Source organism: Pyrus communis, chromosome 16 (genome assembly GCF_041283825.1).
Source record: "Pyrus communis isolate YQ-2024b chromosome 16, ASM4128382v1, whole genome shotgun sequence".
Taxonomy (NCBI): domain Eukaryota; kingdom Viridiplantae; phylum Streptophyta; class Magnoliopsida; order Rosales; family Rosaceae; genus Pyrus; species Pyrus communis.
In genome coordinates this window covers 9,127,264-9,142,470 of record NC_142580.1, presented here as the reverse complement: position 1 = coordinate 9,142,470, position 15,207 = coordinate 9,127,264, and the positions used below count along the sequence as shown (strand labels likewise).

The 15,207-nt window shown below is 36.8% G+C and overlaps 2 protein-coding genes across 6 annotated transcripts in view; both read right to left on the bottom strand.

Annotated features, from left to right (window-relative positions):
- LOC137731546 (uncharacterized) overlaps window positions 1-13,896 on the bottom strand; it is a 35,239-nt gene extending 21,343 nt beyond the window's left edge. For 2 of the 5 annotated variants that reach the window (XM_068470674.2, XM_088687250.1), the window contains exons 1-8: window positions 13,554-13,862; window positions 11,939-12,848; window positions 11,479-11,608; window positions 10,922-11,373; window positions 10,570-10,650; window positions 10,377-10,475; window positions 9,890-10,048; window positions 9,689-9,779 (exon numbers count right to left, since the gene is read on the bottom strand). In XM_068470674.2, coding sequence (XP_068326775.1) covers window positions 9,689-9,779; window positions 9,890-10,048; window positions 10,377-10,475; window positions 10,570-10,650; window positions 10,922-11,373; window positions 11,479-11,608; window positions 11,939-12,763 — 1,837 coding nt within the window. In that variant the 5' untranslated portion in view covers window positions 12,764-12,848; window positions 13,554-13,862. Of the gene's footprint in view, window positions 1-8,827; window positions 9,381-9,472; window positions 9,545-9,688; window positions 9,780-9,889; window positions 10,049-10,376; window positions 10,476-10,569; window positions 10,651-10,921; window positions 11,374-11,478; window positions 11,609-11,938; window positions 12,849-13,553 lie in introns of those variants that run through there. The other 3 variants (XR_015957511.1, XM_068470675.2, XM_068470673.2) reach the window with 3 other exon arrangements.
- On the bottom strand, window positions 3,375-5,851 carry LOC137732087 (protein REGULATOR OF FATTY ACID COMPOSITION 3, chloroplastic). Its single transcript, XM_068471380.2, has 5 exons — window positions 5,489-5,851; window positions 5,017-5,071; window positions 4,843-4,899; window positions 4,591-4,668; window positions 3,375-3,958 (listed from the first exon to the last, which is right to left on the bottom strand). Exons 1-5 carry the CDS (start codon window positions 5,792-5,794, stop codon window positions 3,552-3,554), a joined length of 903 nt encoding a protein of 300 aa, XP_068327481.1. The 5' UTR covers window positions 5,795-5,851; the 3' UTR covers window positions 3,375-3,551.
- Window positions 13,897-15,207: the final 1,311 nt, after the last annotated feature.

The following is a 15,207-nucleotide window of genomic DNA, read 5'->3' as shown; positions in this document are numbered from 1 at the left end:
ATCTAACTCACCGGAGAGGTCGAGTGGTGGTGACTGGGGTTGGTGCATGGCCTTTCGGCCTCTCTGCGTGTGCAGAGAAAAGAACGAGGGTTTGAGAGAGTGTGAGATTTGATCTTTCTGAAAATTGATTGGGTGATGGGTTTGTGGAAACGTGTTCACTGATTGGGTGCCAGAATTGAGGGAAGGCACTTGATTGGTAGGGGGAAAAACAAGAAAAATGAAAGGAAAACTAATGGAAATGATTTGAAAACTTTAAGTTTTACAAAATAAATGAAAGAAGAGGGATTGGTGGAGAGTGGGTGAAAGATGAGAGGGCACGGGCTACATTTAAAGAAAGGAAGGGATAGGATTTTCTGATTTTGCACAGTGGAAAGGGCTTAGAAAACTGGAGGAAGATTCTCTACTCTCTTATTCTCATGCCCTTTCATCCCCTCATCCCACATATTATTTTTTATCTTATTATCTCTATAAAAAAATTAATATAAGATGTTGACGTGGCTTAACCGTGATTGTTCAAATAAGAGAGGATGAAGGGGTAGAGAGATTAGGAGGGTAGAGAATCCTCCTCCCAAAAAATGTCTCCCTATCTAATACAGTGTTTCTAACACTGATTGATTTGTACACACACGTGTACAAAAATACCCGTTATCCTCGTACTTTGACAGAGCGTAACTTTTTTGTTACAAGTATGTTTCAAGTCTAACACACGCTCACGCATTCGTATTGATGAGTACAAATTAAGTACAAAACTATGAAAAATAATTAGTAGGCGAAAACAAAATCCACGTCAGATTACACGTTTCCCAAAAAGGGCAAAATCGTTCAAACACGCCAAAGAAAAAGAAATTCCAGTGAAAAGTAGGGACAAGTCGTCACAATAGGCTAATAATAATGTGATTCAATTTCTCTATTTTTAAACACGTTCAAAACATCTTAAGAGACGTGTAATGACGGTTATAAAAAAGGTTTTTACACGTGAATAATAATGTGATTAAATAATTGTCAAATGATTTTTTTTTTTTTAACAAACGATATTATCTACACTAAGGGTGACGGGTGGGCTAACAATAATATGATTCAATCAATTATTTATTAAATATTATTTTTTCTATTCTTAATGTAAATTCTATAGAAACCGATTTTATTATGTGAATTCAGCTGTTTTAATTGTTTTATGAGGGGTTTCTTTTATCATAATTTAAAATTATTCATTTACTTCAAATATTTGACTTTTCTTTTGTTAATTTACGCATATAAATACATTTAAAACATGTAAGTTATACGTAACATGTTGTAATTCAAAAAATGTCTTCTACACACGATTGAGCGCGTGCATAAAGGCTAGTTGTACAATTAATCATGGAATGCAAGGGAATCTCCATCCCCCAATCTCCATAGATGTACTTTGACTTTGGCTGCCAATCCCAAGAGACAAATAGGCTTCTAGAGTTTCTGCTGTTTGAGGAAATTCCCAGTTTTATTCATTTTAAGTTTTAATCTTTATTTGTTTATGTATTATATTATATTATATTAGTTATAATTCATGTCCTCGCTCATATCAATACATTTAAAATATGTAATACATTTAATACATTTACTTCAAATATTTGACTTTTCTTTTGTTAATTTACGCATATAAATACATTTAAAACATGTAAGTTATACGTAACATGTTGTAATTCAAAAAATGTCTTCTACACACGATTGAGCGCGTGCATAAAGGCTAGTTGTACAATTAATCATGGAATGCAAGGGAATCTCCATCCCCCAATCTCCATAGATGTACTTTGACTTTGGCTGCCAATCCCAAGAGACAAATAGGCTTCTAGAGTTCTGCTGTTTGAGGAAATTCCCAGTTTTATTCATTTTAAGTTTTAATCTTTATTTGTTTATGTATTATATTATATTATATTAGTTATAATTCATGTCCTCGCTCATATCATTTAATGAAGGAAGATTATATTCATCACTTAAAATTACTTCTTCCATACTTTTTAAATTTTTTAATATTTTTCTATCAAGTGTTAGTGGTGTATAAAAAATATTAAAAAATTAAAAAAGTGTAGGAGAAGTAATTTGAAGTGTGTGAATATAATCTCTCTTTAATGAATGATGATGTGAATTGTAATTTCCAAAGTGCAAAAGAAATGTCAAAATATTAACCCCTGATCCTATCTCATAGATAAAATAGAAGTTTCTTTTTCAAGTAATGTTATTTAGGCTTCCTTATGTGTCTAGGATTGAATTAAAATAAGTAACTTGTTATATTAGATTTTTTATTTGGAGGGGATTGGGAATTAAGTGAATCACACATAATGAAATTTATCCATTTTAATTAATTATTTTGAGGGGAATTTTTGTTTGACAAGCAACGATAGATTGGTATTTTATTAATCATCTCAAACAATACATAGGTGTCAATTGGGTACAATACTCCAGTGACCAAGAAAATGATCTAGAGATGAATTTGCTTAAGCAAGACAACAATAGTAAACCCCTAGATGGCTACTACATGTACGAAAATTTTTACACGCCACCATACAAACTGTCACAGAACGATAGATATAACAGATTTGTATCAGCAACTGTAAATGGTCACCACCGAATAGCAAGGCCATATAAAGTCATCGCAGAAGCGAGACCGTATAGAGTCATTTTAGGTAGACGAGACCAAATAACACATCACTCAATACAAAAATCATATCCCGCCATATCATTGCAGCGCGACCACAACACTAGCTAGACATGACAACATAACTAAACTAAACTAAACCAAACCAAATTAAACTAAGCCAAACTAAACCAAACTACTCTGGAACCACAAGTCAAAATAACTTTATCTTACTTTCAATATTAGGTGGTATCTTATGATGCACAGCATACACGATTTTATGAATCGAATTTAATATGGCATCATATGAAGAGTGAGTTCAGTAGAATTTATCTTCGTTCCTCGGGCTTGTAATAAGGCAGTACATCTAGTGACTTCGTTTGTAGTAAGGGAATGAGGCTTTCATAGTCAGTAGACTTTATCTTCGCTCCTTGGACTTGTAACAAAGCATCACATCTAGTGGTAAAGGAAGGGGGCTTTCATAGTTGGAATGGTTTTGAGTCTGAATGGTTATTTAATACATTAGCTTCTGATATAAACATCTCTATTCGAATTTAATAAAATTCTTTACCTTTGAGAAGAAAAAAAATATCGAATTTAATATCCAACGTTATGATATTTTTATATACCGGTCTCTTAAATGGGAATCAAATCAACAGTTTGAGTATATTTAAATTTAAATAAAAAAAATACATAAATGATAAATTCAAACAAATCTTTTATACGCTACTTAAATTTAAATCAAATAAGATACACAAATCCAAACAAAAATTTTATATGCTATTTAAATTTAAATCAAATAAGATACATAAATCAAAACAAATCTTTCATATGCTACCATCTACTTAAATATAATCTATTGTTTGAAACGTTACACAAATTTATACAAAAATATTTCTCACTTTCCCTGCCCTCAGTTTTCTTATCAATCCTGGTTTTCCTACACTAGTTGTTCTACCCTTCTTTGTTCCCTATCTTCTTCTATATCATCATTGTCAGCGTCAACGATAATAATCCCGTCTTCATCGTCATCTTCATACTCTTCGTCATCATACTCCATATCATCCTGTTCTTCTTCATCAGAATCTGTACCTCCACCGACAGTGTGAAACTCGGGAGGAGGAGGGCAGTCTTCTGTGATTGCCTCATCCCTCTTAATCACAAGATGCCGAATGACTCTTTCATCCTTGTCTAGCATGGTCTTAAAGTCATTTATCCATTTCGCTTCCATCTCAAAGTTCATCAAAACGTAGTAAGCGTTCTTCGCTTTCTTTATTTGGTATGCTAGTCTTCGCATTCCCCAATTGCTCACTCTCCATATCCTGGCTTTCTTCTCCGCTAGAAACTCTGCAAGTAATTCATAGATAAACTTCAATATAACTTTGTCGATATATTTCAAAAGGGTAAGGGAACTTCATGCTATAAGAATTCCGATAAGTATAAGCCGCATCAGTAGAATAGAACGTTAGCAAGTTGCTATACAAATGTTCAATCTAAGCAATACTTATAGATAGATGAAATTCTATCAATTACAAGCTCACTTGCCATGTTAGGTGGAAAAAGAAATTATAACGTTAAAAACAAAAACAAAAAAGCTATCCATTCTTCAAATATGATTGCTAAACTAAAACTGCTAAAGATTATTTCATGGGCAACCTAAATGTGACACCCTCACAGGTCAACATGTAGCAGGGAAACCATTAACACTACAAAACATCCACACATCATCACAGCATTTTAACTTCTTTCGATCTCAACTTCTGTTTCGTGTCTCTTTACCATACACAGTAGTAAGAGAGTTAGAAGGCAAAAGTTTGAATACACCAAAATTCATGATGAACCTATCATATTTGTTTCAGTAATAACAGATACATTACAAAGAGAGTTAGAAGAGAAAATTTTGCCTGCATCAAAGTTCATTGCGAATCTATCGAAGTTCACGGAGACATTACTAAGAGAGTTAGAAGTAAAAAACTAACCTTCAATTTTCTCTTTGACACTCCCAACCTCTTCGGCATGTTTCTCATGAATCAGATAAACCAGCTCATAGTGGCGCACTGTAACAAGGGAAACAATAAGTTATAACCAACCAACAATGGTTAAACACTAAATAATATTTTCCATTTGTTCTATGAACTATTAGAAGACAATTTCTTTCACCATTTTAATCAAACAAGTCAAACCAAGAGGCAATCCTACTAGCAAGAAAAATGAGCATGAACCGCACTTACTTCGTTCTTCATTCAAATCGCTTTGCAGCTGAAGCTTCAAAAATTCATACACCTTCTCTGCATAGAAATGAAAACAAAGTCAATAACTGCAAGGCCCCAAATGATTCTTCGGAAAAAAGGGCAATCGCTATTCCTTTCGAAAAGCAGCAATCCGTTTGAATCATGATAGCTTACCTTCTTCGGCATCTGCAAACTCAGGGAGAACGTTACCATCTTCCTGAACTTTCTTCTGCAATTCATAACAAAGTCTCATCTCAAAACCATCCACAAATAAACTTAAGCAACCCAAAAAATCTTATCTTATCCACCTTCATTTAAATTTTCAAGAAAAATAAAATCTTTCAGAACGCAAGGCTCATACTTGAATGGTGAAACACAATAATTCCAAGAAACAAAACAAAGCAAAATAAATCCCTCAGAAGCCCACAATTTGAATGTATCAGAAACCTGAATTTACTAACTTTAAATCCCAAATAACAAATTTTGAGCATTCTACAGCAGCCAAAAAGTAAAGGGTCGCACTCAAAAGTCGTTGAATTTCGGAAGCCAAAGTTACAAATAAAAAAAAATCATAAACCCAAAATAAAGAAGTGAAAAGGAGTAAAAGAAATATGGAGTTTGTGTAGAAATATAAACAAAAGGGAACCTGTTTAAGCAGCACAGATTCAGGGAAAGGCCCAGTGGCCTCATCCGGTTTCGATGCAAAGCTGTGGTTGTCTTCCTTCTTCTTCTCCTTGTTGCTGTTCTTCTTCGCAAAAACAATCACCGACCTTCTGACTGTTACTGGGAGCTTCTGAGCTGGAAATGGCCGACGAGAAGAAAACGAAGAGAATCCATTTGAGAATTGCAAGCTTGAATTTTGGTTTTTGGAGGAGGACCCATTTGTGCAGACCAGTTTTAGAGCCGTTGGAGTGAGAGAAGCTACAGAGAAGGAGTGTATGAGTGCCCCCATTGAAGATGTTTAGGAGCAGAGAGAGACCCGGCGAGGATATGCGATTTGCGATACAAGTAAAGGAAAGGAAAGGGGTGGTTTCGTAATTTCCGTAGAGTTATATCTTGATGGTTAAATCCTGTCCGTCTGTAAGGTTGTCCTGGTCCACCGTTGATTCATCTAGTTCTTCGTGATAGATGTCCAACGGTCTAGTTAATTGGTTTTCCTTCTTTATCGATTTTTTTTTAATTCTTTTTCTTCCGATCTTTTAGGTGTTTTTTTTTTTTATAAAACGGATGACTCATTATTTTAATTGAAAATATGACTTTAGTCTCTAAAATTTAATTTTCTCTACATAAAATCAGACATAAGTTTTTTTCTTGAATAAAACTCATTGACTATGTGACATTCCACATCACCCAGGGAGTGATCCTTATATGTATATTCCCATTTCTACCTAGCACGAGGCCTTTTGGGAGCTTACTAGCTTCAGGTTCCATAAGAACTCCGAAATTAAGCGAGAAGGGGGCTAGAGCACTGGGAAGTTGCTCGTGAGTTCCCAAAAACAACACCGTGAGGTAATGGTAAGCCCAAAGAGAAGAATATCGTGCTACGGTAGTGGAGCTGGCCCGAGAAGTGATCCGTCCCGGGCCGGGATGTAACAATTGGTATCAGAGCCTAACCCTGGTCGCGTGTGTGCCGACGAGGACGTCGGGCCCCTAAGGGGGTGGATTGTGACATCCCACATCGCCCAAGGGAGTGATCCTTATATGTATATTCCCATCTCTACCTAGCACGAGGCATTTTGGGAGCTCACTGGCTTTAGGTTCCGTAGGAACTCCAAAGTTAAGCGAGAAGGGGGCTAGAGCAATCCCATGATGGGTGACCCACTAGGAAGTTGCTCGTGAGTTCCCAAAAACAAAACCGTGAGGGAATGGTAAGCTCAAAGCGGATAATATCGTGCTACGATGGTAGAGCAGGCCCGAAATTGATCCGTCCCGGGCCGGGATGTGACAAACTAGATTTCACATCAACAAATTCATTAATTATGTTTGACACATTAAAAAAAAATCAGATGCCTAAAATACCCCTATTTGAAATTTTTTGTTTTTTATAAACCCTATTTGAATGTTTGATGTACATAATTAATGCCATGCGGGTGGATGGTAAGGGAGAATTAATGATTGTACAAAAAAAAAAAAAAAAAAAAACATTAATGTTATAAATTCATTGCCTAATATATAATAACATAAAACATGTCTAGTATATGTTATCATACATGCTTAATTAAGTCAATAAAATTATATTTACATATTAATGTAGGTAAATTATTTCTCACACACACACACATATATATATATATGCCTGATATATGTAAAATTCATGCAAAATAATTTACCTACAAAAAAAAAAAAAAAAAACATTTGATTCAAATAGTGCACCTACTATTAAATTTTTAAATGTTAGATTGCTTAAAAAAAGAAAAATAATATACCCAATATATGTAAAATACATGAAAAATAATTTACCTACATAATAATAAACCCACATATGCAAAATACATGCAAACTAATTTACCTTATAAATTCATCGTTTAATTTTTAAAAGAAAAAATGTTTCTACTAGTTTTTTTTTTTTTTTTTTTCCAAAAATAAAGTACCAATTATTTAATTTTTACGAAAATTCTGTACATATTGTGTTATATAGAAAAAAAAATTACATATTGTTTTTTTTTTAATGAAAATAATGTAACTATTGTTTAGTTTTTACAAGAAACAATGTATCTACTTGTTTATTTTTACCTTCTTTTTTTTTTTTTTAATTCTCACAAGTAAATGTATCGACTTTTTCAATAGAATGTATATTGAACTAATTAGATTTGGATTAGGAGATTTCACAAAAAAGAAGAAAAAAACCTTTTTTTTTAATTAATTAAAAGCAAAAAAAACTTAAACTAATTGAATGTTGTTGACAAACAAAAGACAATAAATTAAAAGTCTTACAAAAAAAAACCGTAATAGCCATATTAATGTTAGTGGTATGGTGTTAATAAATTTAAATGTATGGATATATTTTCTCTTACATGGCATCAAATTCAAAATTTGGATTTTATCTAAAGTTTAACAGTTGTAAAGGGCTAATCTAAAACACGCTTATTTTAATCAACTGACCTTTGTCGATAAATAAATAAGGCTATAAGAATATAACAATATCGCATTAGCCAAAACCCAATGACATAACTAAATCCGAGGCGGAACTTAAAATTTTCACTGAGGTGGAATATAACTTGTTTTTTTTTTTTTTTTTTTCCATCTATGATCAGTTAGGATGAAATGAACAAATTTTGCTTGGTGAGATAGGCTAATTTTTAAAAAGCACAGTTAAATTTTGAAACGCCAATAACAATTCTCTCATTTGTCCAAAAAAATTGTACTGAACGGTAGCTCAACCCAGTCCAAGCATGGTGTCGCCCTTGCGAACCCAATGTACAGAACAGGTCGTTTTTCAAATCCAAATTTTGACTAGCAACAAGGGCGGATTAGCATCAAGACATTTCAATCTCCATTGCCACCCTAATTAGGTGCCCTGTCAAGAATCAAATTCAAATCGAGCCATTGGAGATCGAAAAACCAATTCCGACACCACAATTTCAAAGCTGAACCACCAAACTGATCATATCGGGAGCATAACAAGGAGTAAATCGACTCTGTCGCGGGTTATCATATTTGTTAGGGTTCATCCCATGAGGTAAATAGCTAACCATCAGATTACATGGTTTCATAAACTCCATATGCATAGTAATGCAGTGCCCAACATCACTTGCTTTTTCATCACTCCTTGCGTCCAACGAGTTCCTCTCCCTACACAAGCCCAAGTGCTAAATGTAGGCAGTGCAACAACATTATTGCCTTGACCTGCCACGAAAATGTAAACTACCCTAATTTTGGCAGTTCGAATTTTCTTATTGCGGTCTACGTTCTTGTGAAAATGGGGAAATAATGGAAGAAATGAAGACAATTAAGAATGATGAGACGGTATACAAACTCCCTGGTGTTGCAGACTAATGGTGATTGGATTCTATACTTATGATTAATGATGTCAAACTTTCCTCAGGCATTCTTTTCTGAAAAAAAAAGAAAAAAAAACAACAGGCCAACATTGAACATATGAACTTTCTTATCAGGAATCAGCATCACTAATGCTTGGATAGTGCGAAACAAACGGGAACAACTTGGATACTCACCATTTCTTTCCCTTTTTCTTTCTCTTGTTAGCACTGCCACTGGTGCTGCCACCACTCTTGGTACCAGGTCCAGATTTGGCAGATGGGCTCTCAGTGGAGGTGCTGGTACCAAAATTTTCAAACATGCCAGTTTGCACTGCATTCTGTAACCACTCGAAGAATTCTTCCTCTGTCATGTTCTCTTCCAAGTTCGATGTTGGCATCTGACCTCCTCTTTGCCCCGAACTTGTTCCCTTTCCAGTATTATGCTTAGAGGTCACACTAGTGTTAACATGAAAACTTGGCTTGTGAGTGTTGGCTGGACATCTCATTCCCTACAACAAAATTTAGCTTCATGCACATCTGCTTTCAATGTGACAAAAACTGTGTGTGGGTGCAGAAGGCGGCATGAGTGTTATTCTAAAGGAAAAAGAATATCCACGATAAACTCAGTAAAATAGTTCAAATTGAATTACCTGGCAAATATACCACTCAGTAGCATTGTATATCTTGCTATCCGCACAAACAAATGCAGATGGAGCATCTATCTGCACATACAACATTGTTTAAAAAAGGATGATCTTGCATTACGTAAATTTCAGCAAACTATAATTGTACTGGTGATAGTTCTTTTTTATTCTCTTTTAACGCAAAATTCTAAAGCAACCTTTCTCCAGCATATATAAATGCACATACTTTCTGCAACATTCCAAAGAAGAAGGGTTGGGAAGATTGTTCAACCCACCCATCACCATCTTTTGCTTGATGAAAATCTTTGCAATCCTTTCAAAAGAGGAGTACATTAGCACCAGGCGAAAAAATCTCTAACAGCATCATCTTTAAAGATGCAAACTAATAGAACATCATTAAATGCTTTAAAGGTAAACGAAAACCTGGCACCACCGTGCTTGAGATTTTGATTTCCTGGTGGGCACCCAGACATGAAAATTGCCGCACTTATTGCAGGCGATTCTCCTTGAATCCCCAAATGGGTCTTCACCATCAGCTTCTGGGTGTGCAAATCCAGGGGGAAAGACACCGTGCCCTCCATTCTAGGAAACACATTGCAATATAAGGTAAGGCGGAAAAACTTAGAACATGTAATACTTGACATCCCTCAGAACTATATTCAGTAAATGAACAACTAATTCCTAGCAGAAGCCATAGCAAAGGGATGTATCCAAAACAACATAAGCTTCTACTAACAATTCCAAAGTTAATCACAAAGTTGAATGAAAGGATCCCGGGAGCCGACCGACAGGCTTCACTGTCAATTATCAACCCCTTCTTACATTCCTCATGGATATGGAAGAGATTGGTCAAAAAATTTTGAATTCTAAAACCAATTACAAGAAAGCATAAAAATTAGATATATATTACCTTTTGTGAAGTACTTTGAAATCTACAGAAAATGTTCAGCAGTTCCTCTCTCCTTAATTCGTCATCATATGTTTTTCGCTTCAAGGAATCAAGCAAAATCTAGAAAATATGGGAGCAAAAAGGGCCAGTGGTACAATCAGAACCATAATCAAATCGATCATAGAAAAAATCTCAATGGACATCAAATGATCACCTCATATGCATTCTGAAGTTTCTTGAAAGCTTCAGCAGCTTTTTCGTTTCCCATATTTTTATCAGGATGGACCAACATTGCCTGATAAGAAATATAACAAACTTGTTAAAGAAAAAGAAATATATTAACAGAACAGTATAGCATGTTATCCAGAAGCAGTACTTCTATATATGTAGACGAATCTTTGGAAAGATAAAAGTCATCATTCACTAAACAAAGTTAGATCTCAGACTCAATGCTTGGCCATACAAATCTTGAAACTTCCAAGAGAATAACATAACAAGAAACAACAAAGAAGTCAGGAAAAGATCCCTTTTCATGCTTATTAGAGCAAAGAAAGAATGGTACTTACCTTTTTCTTGTACTCCCGCTTCAGTAAAGAAACATCTATATTTTCGTATCGAGAAAATCCCAACGCGGAATAGTGATCAGTACAGTTTAACAGCCGAACAACTTCATCTTCAGAGGTTATCTCAGAATCAGTGCTACTGGTTGAGGGTACTCCTTGGCTACGATCGGCAGAAAACAATGGAACATTTTCAGAGGATGAAGCATGTGCCTGCTCACTGGTAAAGAAGTCTGGTTGACCTGGAATTCCAGATGTTTGTTCAGGGGATCCGTTGGGTCTTCTCTGCTGATTTACGTTGTACTTTAGGAAATATATCAGACAATCACTTGAGATAAAAGATAAATTCAACCCCAAAAGCAAACCCAGCCATCCAACATATGTCCAAGCACAATAAATTGAATACACAGTGGCAATGGACAGGGCAATACGCTCATGGCTCAGTGTGAATGCCAAACCTGAATGTCAAAGAATGTCAAAGCTCAGCAAGCTGTGATGAAGAAATATGCATACTTGAAAATTGAAATAGATGATCTGCACTTGAAAGGAGGTAAAAGAATCACCTCCTAAGAAGATTGCAAATCCTGTTGTCCAAAAGCTTCCATAGAACCACAACAAAAGAGCTCCACAAAAAGCAACCACCAAAATCGAGAGCATGAACCCAACGAAAAGTCCAATTAAAGCAGCAAAGACCTGGGAGTTTATTCAACATGTATGAGAGCATACTAATGCAAACTTTAACAGATACTCTTAAACTCACCCATCCGCCTCACCCATTGCAAAAAACAGATAACTATTCATAAGGAAACATACATAAAAGTCTGGATGTTCAACAAGTGAGAAGTAAACATTAGGAACCAGGGAGGTTTAAAAGGACAAAGGGACTCAAAACAGGTGCATTTTGCTGGGAAAAAACAAGTAGAAAAAATAAAGCCACCTATAATTATAAACATCCCAGCCAAAGAGACTGTAAGTTATAATGAGGTGAGTGGTCCGTAGCAATGTAGCAATACTAGGGCTTACCAATACAATCAGAAACTTGAACATCCCGACCATAGCAACTACTGAGAGAATGCTGCACCATACAACTGATAAGAAGGATGTTGTTCCCATCCGAGCTAAGCTATCAATGCCCCTTACGGTACAATCCAACCAGGCCATTGATAAAAGAAACAATATACCCCCAAACTGCATAAGCCACTTCAAAACAATTGGATATGCCTGCTCAAACTTTGTTTTGACATAATCACGGGCACATAGTGCCGTACTTTTTACGGTAAGAAACATTGGCTCGTGCCTCTGCAACCATTCACTAGCCATCTTCAAGAATGGCAAAGCTGATGCCTTCAAGTTTCTAAACAATCGGGTATCTGAAAACTCTAACCGAGCCATCAAAGTTCTCATATGCCATCTATTCAGGGAGGAACCAGATTTTTTTTTTGTATGTTTTCGGCGTAAGTGGCTTGGAGGTAATGTCCCATTTTCTTCTCTCATGCTTGGAGCTTCATTGTTTCCATTGCAATCTCCTGAATCACTCCGTAAAGGACTTGATTCCTCTGGACCCTGCATTGCATCCATACCTTGCTTCTCTTTCCTCAAAGACTTTCCAGATTTTTGTTTGCTTTTATTCTCCTCCACAGGATGATTGGTTTTACTCGAACTGGCTGAAAGAGCACTGCTTGGCTGGTCACCATTTGGCAGTTCTTCTCCAGGGAAAACTTTCACCTCACTTGCTTTCCCATGCCCTTTCGTTTCTCCTAGTGTACACCCTGAATCTGGACCCTTCTTTTTGTGCCTTGATGTCTGGCGATCTACAGCATTCTTCTGTTGGTTACCCTTCCGAGCCATAGGGTAAAAGACCTTAACGTACTGTAAGCTAAGTCAAGCTAGACGACTTACAATCGATTCAAAGCAGCCATTCCAGAAATACAATCTGAAAATAAAAAACAAACAGTCACAAGGATGCATGTATACATAAAATCAAAACTTTTTGTAAAGTACTTCCACGAATATACGACTCTTCATAAATCATCACATATCAGACAAGAATTTGTTTTGATAAATTGATTACCAAACTGAAAAATGGCAATGCATATATAAGTAAAAATCTAAACTTCCCAACTTTACTGATAACAGGACCTTTACTTAGAAAACTATTAAAGAGTAGAATTAGCATTTAGCAATGGAAAAGGGGTCGTGGATGGTGGACCCCATATATCAATATTGGGTAATCTGCATAACTTGTGAGGTGTGAATTAAAACAAAAACCCAAGAATTTCAATCTAACAAATAACCAAACTTACATTGTTCATTTCGCAAGAACCAAAATTCTCAGGAAGAAACACATAATACACCGTATTGTATCAACTTATCACCCACGAATCGATATAAATTTCAATTTAAAAGTAAAAATCGAAAAACCCCAACTGAGGTTTAAATCCCCAAATGTCAGAAAAATGATCAAACCCCATTTCCAACAATTCAGTAATCCCAACACACCAAACAAAAATTCGATGAAAGCAATAAAATTGAGCAGACCCCATATCATAAAACCACTGGAAATCAACATGGAGAGATTGGTACGGACACACCTGGAGCTCTGAGGCACACAGGGATCACTGAGAGAAGAAAATCATACCATAGAGCATCAAAGCGGGATGTTTGGCGAATTGGGTTCTTCTGGACATGGAGGACCTGAGCATCCAGTAATCAATCAGCAATCAGCAAGCAATCCAAATGTCACAGTTTTTTTGGGTCTGCGAAAAAAGGACAGAGAAGCACTCATGAAGAAGCTCTAAAGCCGAGGGAGGTTTTCTCTGTGTGCGTCTCTCTCTCTCTCTCATCCGAGACGTTGAATTGGGGTCTGTTTGGCTGACTGGATTTCTTTGTTCCGAATCCGGATTGGACATCGCCGCAGATTAACAGTTGTCGTGCCGCTGGACTACGCAGAGCTCGGGGTCCCACGTGTGCTTTATTTATTCGATTCCCTTTTTGTCTAAAGCCCATTAAAATGAAAAAAGGCCTTAAAGTTTTCTTTCGGTGTGGTATGACCGTGTGGGCCTTGAAACCAAACTTCCACTTGATGATTGCTCTACAAGTGCTTTTTGATTATGTATAGAGAAAATTTTTAGAATAAATTATACTTTCATACATTAGGTTTGGGATCTTTTTCAATTCTTTACAACATCTTCAAAATATTTCACTTTCATACCTTAAGTACTATTTTATTTCAAAATAATACATTTGTTACATTTTTCATCCATTGATCCGTTAAGTGCTGACGTGGTTGCCAAATATATTACACGTGACAAAAAAAACATTAAATTTTTTTTTAAAAAAAAAACCTTAAATCTTCAAAAAAAAAAAAAACAAAAACAAAAACAAAAAAATCAAAAGCTGCAACACATCCCTGCAACCCACCCCCACCCATTATTCCTTCCCCCCAAAACCAAAACCCATTAATCCCCCCATCACCCACCCCGCCCCAACCCGGCGCGCGAATGACCCACTCAAACCCACATTCCTCCATGACCCACCTCACCTAGAAACCCACCCTTTTCTACACATCCCACTCATTAAATCCACACCTATTGGGAGGATCTGGGTTGCAAGGAAAGGAGATGGGTTTTTTTTTTTTTTTCCTTTTCTTTTCTGGGTTGCAGGTAGTGAGTGCGGAGGAGGAGGTGGAGGATGGGTGCACAGTGGGTTTGGGGAAGACGGGAGGGAGAAGAAAGGGGTGGTTTTTATTTTTTTTTTTTATTTTTTTTTTTTCTTCTTTTGGGTTGCTGGTTGGGGGGGGGTGGGGATGGGAAGATGGGTGCGCGAAGGATGGGTGCGGAGGAGGATGTGGAGGATGGGTGGGAGTGGTTTTGGATTTGGGTTGCAAGGAGGGACAACGAATGGGGATGATGATGAAGGGGATGGGGTTTCAGCGGCGCCCGAGGTGGGGGGTGTGGGGAATTAGAGCATTCCCACCGTAGCAAATTGCTCGGGGGACAGTGTGCAAAACAAAGGCCCGAGGGCCGGTGGCAGGCCTCCAGCGTGAGGAAGCCCAGCGGAAGGGGGAGGCCCGAGCAAAGGGCCCGTGAGGGATTGCCAGCCCTTGAGCCCAAGGTGGGGATGACATCATGCTGACGCCAGAGTGGCGTCAGCCTAATATTTTATTTTTTTGTGTCAGGCGCGTGCACCCCACCCGCGCGTGGGGGCGCGTCCCGACAGAAAAATCAGAAAAAAAAGGGTTTTGTCAGTGACCGTTGGGAAGCCACGTGGCTTCCCACGGTGCGTTAGATCTT

What these genes read in the sequence shown, in the direction of transcription:
- LOC137732087 (XM_068471380.2), bottom strand. Translation starts at nt 5,794, where the DNA reads ATGGGGGCACTCATACACTCCTTCTCTGTAGCTTCTCTCACTCCAACG. An exon ending in AATCTGTGCTGCTTAAACAG is followed by an intron (nt 5,072 to 5,488) that starts GTTCCCTTTTGT and finishes TATGAATTGCAG; the next exon opens with AAGAAAGTTCAGGAAGATGG. An exon ending in GTTTGCAGATGCCGAAGAAG is followed by an intron (nt 4,900 to 5,016) that starts GTAAGCTATCAT and finishes ATTTCTATGCAG; the next exon opens with AGAAGGTGTATGAATTTTTG.